At 31.4% G+C, this 3,738-nt stretch overlaps 1 protein-coding gene across 1 annotated transcript; it reads left to right on the top strand.

Annotated features, from left to right (window-relative positions):
- Positions 1-2,485: 2,485 nt before the first annotated feature.
- LOC126018260 (olfactory receptor 52A1-like) lies at positions 2,486-3,424 on the top strand. The gene has a single exon (XM_049780404.1). It carries the CDS (start codon positions 2,486-2,488, stop codon positions 3,422-3,424), a length of 939 nt encoding a protein of 312 aa, XP_049636361.1.
- Positions 3,425-3,738: the final 314 nt, after the last annotated feature.

The following is a 3,738-nucleotide window of genomic DNA, read 5'->3' as shown; positions in this document are numbered from 1 at the left end:
AAGTTGTGCTCATATGGCAATCAGAGATACTTGATCTGATTAGAGGCAAAAGACTATAATTAAAACTTGCATCCCTTTTGGTTTAATTGTGATTAAGAATTCCCCTTCATATTATAACTCCCCTGCCAGTCATTAGGAACATTACAATTGGTGACTAATAGCTGTCTTTTCCAATTTGGGCAAAATAAATGTTCGTTGTGCTCCATAACAATACAGACTTTGCTTCTGTTTTTGTTGGAGGTGAATACACAAACATGATCTTTGACTGACATAAAAGTGAGTTGAGTGCAGAGACAGTGGAACAGCATGAAAGACAATCATACAATATCTTCATGTTGTCATATGGCTTAAGTACCAGATATCAATTTAATAGAGTTAGAGGTAAATGAAACCTCACCACAAGCATCAAACACCAAGATTGAGGCTTGTATGTCAAGAGGAGAAATACCAAATAAAAAAGACAAGTGATTGTTCCATGACTGTACTCTATATGTATTTGGCAAAATCAAGTATAACTCAAATAACTATTGTGAGTAATTTTTCTTTTTTATCAAGTTTACCTAAGATTTTCAATATCACCTTTCTCAATAATTATTCCATCCTATTCAGTCTCTGTGCTTTCTTAGTCATCTTGCATTTGCAATCTTTTATTTGCACCTGCAGTATTAACTTCACTTATCCTTTCTTTTGCTTGACTAATTTATATACTGTGATATTTCTTAAATGTTTTAACTCTTCTGTTTATATGTTCAGACACTAGTCTTTTATTTAGATAACCTTAGTTTGATGCAGTCCCCAAACTTCACCTGTACTGAATGCTTAGCAGAGTGAGAAAAAACTGCAAGCACCACTGGGTATGACACAAACTGCTCCCAACAAAAAAAGACTTTCATTACAATTTTAATTATGTTTTCTCTCTCTTTCTCTCTCTCTCACACACACAGTCAAACATACACACATAATTTATTAATATAGCCTTCCTGTCTTAAAATGATCCTTCTTATTTGCTCCTTTAATTTGAAATTTAGCAACATAAATCACATTTGCAATTTGTATTGCTAGCGTATTTGTTAACTTAAAGTATTGGCATGAGTTAGTTAACAACTTGAACATTTATTAATATAATAATTTTTTTATTTCTACAGAAAAAGGCATTTATCTAATGTGTGTTTTGAGAATTCTTGCTTCAAATATAATATTAAAATAATTTTTATCAAATAACTTTCATATTGGCCATATATTTTCACTTTTCAGAAAAAATCAGAAGCAGCAATTTGAGAAGTGATTCAATTGTGTTCAGTGGTTCTGCAACTATCTTCTGAATCATTTTTGATATCTCAGGATATGCTTTCATCTTTGGTTTTGCTCTATATTAGACTGCTTTAAGAACTGTCATATTCAGCCTTAATTTTCTATTAATTACTATGTTTGAGCTTGCAAAATCATAAAACATTTCTTATTATAAAATTTTCATTAAAGGTTAATGAATCTATAGTAATTAAATTCTTTGTCTATGACCTGTTTAACTTAAAGAAGTTTAAATTTTAAAAATTTAATTAGAAAAAGGTCTTTTGTCTTTATACTTTGCAGCTAAAATTTTTTCTGTTCCTACTTTTCTTATCATCTGCTTTTTATATATCATGTCTTACAAAATTCATCTATTGTAAATAATAAATTATGTTAATTCAAAATTTTAATATTGGCAAAATATAGTTTTCCTAGGAATAGTAATTGTAGTGTCCGTGAGCATATCTTGACAACTCTATATTGTTTCAAAAGGGTATCAAATTTTGTTTAAATAAGGATATGACAAATAAAATTATTGTATGTATGGGTACTACTGGTATATAAATTCTTTACCAAGCATGTATGGAATCTGAGTATTTGTGATTTATACTAAGAATAACGATATGGAGATATACATATTCCAAATGATTTATATATAGAGATAATTGTAAACAGAATTCTGGAGAATGACTGGAATGTGAATATGAAGATATTTTCCAAGCTCAGTTTAAAATTAAGTTCTAAATAAAACTAACCATCAATTATTTGATTCTTCTTAGATATGCAAAGGTATTATGATTTTACCTTAAAATTTTGTTGGTTTTATGCGTTTTTGGTGAAATTTATGTTCTTATGGCTGCACTATTTCTGTGTATCCATCTTGAAAAAAATGATGTGTCTCAAAAGCCTGTTTTACCCTCTCTATATGAAAGAGAAATATAGTGTAATACTGACAATTTACTCAAGATAGAAAGACCAAATATTTTGACTTTCTAGGGGAGGGAGGAAGGACAACAATGATGGTGGGAATGCTCCTGATTCAATGTCACTATGTACCTAAAATACTACTGTGAAGGATTTGTAATCCACTTAGGTCAAAATAAAAATTATTAAAAAAAAAGAAAGAAATTGAAAGTGAAAGAGAATTAGTTGGATTGTTGAAAGACATTGTCTTTGTGTCAAGGTACAAAGGAAAAATATGTCTATTTCAAATGAAACTGCTTTTATGCCTTCTATTTTGACATTCATAGGAATTCCAGGCCTAGAAACTGTGCAAAGCTGGATTGGAATTCCATTCTTTGCTATTTATTTTATTGGTATGATTGGAAATTTTTTGCTTTTGATCATCATCAAATCAGAGCGCAGTCTCCATGAACCCATGTATATTTTCCTAGGAATGCTTGGAGTCACAGATATGGCACTGGCAACAAGTATTGTGCCCAAGATGCTTGGAATATTTTGGTTTCATGTAGCAGAAATTTACTTTGTTTCTTGTTTACTTCAAATGTGGTTCATTCACACATTTCAATGTATAGAGTCAGGCATCCTGGTTTCTATGGCCCTGGATCGTTATGTGGCCATCTGCTATCCACTGAGACATACTTCCATCTTCACCCCAAAACTACTAATCCAAATTGGGGTTGCGGTTATACTCAGGTCAGCCATTATAGTAGCCCCGTGTTTAGTACTGATAAAGTGCAGGTTTCAATTTTATCATGCAACTGTCATCTCCCATACTTACTGTGAGCACATGGCCATTGTGAAATTGGCTGCAGGAGATACTCGAATCAACAAAATTTATGGCTTGTTTGTAGCCTTTACAGTTGCAGGATTTGACCTCATATTTATCACCTTGTCCTATATACAGGTGTTTATTACAGTTTTTCGTTTGCCCCAGAAGGAGGCGAGATGGAAAGCTTTCAATACTTGCATTGCTCACATATGTGTCTTCCTCCAATTCTACCTCCTTGGTTTCTTCTCCTTCTTTACACACAGATTTGGTTCTCATATTCCTCCTTACATCCACATCCTTGTTTCTAGCATTTACTTGTTGGTCCCTCCTTTCCTTAATCCAATTGTTTATGGTGCAAAGACAAAGCAGATTCGTTTATATGTTGTGAAAATGTTGTGTTCCTAAGATCTTTCTTGATTAATGCTTTAAATTTCCTCTGCACATTTGTAACATTTTTTCTAAACAAATAAAACAACATTAATTTGTTGATAATTGGAATATTTGAATTTGGTTTTTATTTAAATTTTAAACATAACCCACTAATTATTGTCTGGTTTTCTAGCCCATATCACTCATAGCAGTTGTCTAATGTGTGGATTTCTCTATTACCTACCCAAACAATATATAAATAGTATATAGATATGCATACTTTTAATAATTTTTATTAATTACATGACTATATTTTTGCTAAGACTATTTTCCAGAAATATTCCTGAAAT

This window comes from Suncus etruscus, chromosome 9 (assembly GCF_024139225.1).
Source record: "Suncus etruscus isolate mSunEtr1 chromosome 9, mSunEtr1.pri.cur, whole genome shotgun sequence".
Classification (NCBI taxonomy): domain Eukaryota; kingdom Metazoa; phylum Chordata; class Mammalia; order Eulipotyphla; family Soricidae; genus Suncus; species Suncus etruscus.
The sequence above is the reverse complement of the archived record's forward strand: the minus strand, read 5'-3'. Positions and strand labels throughout refer to the sequence as shown.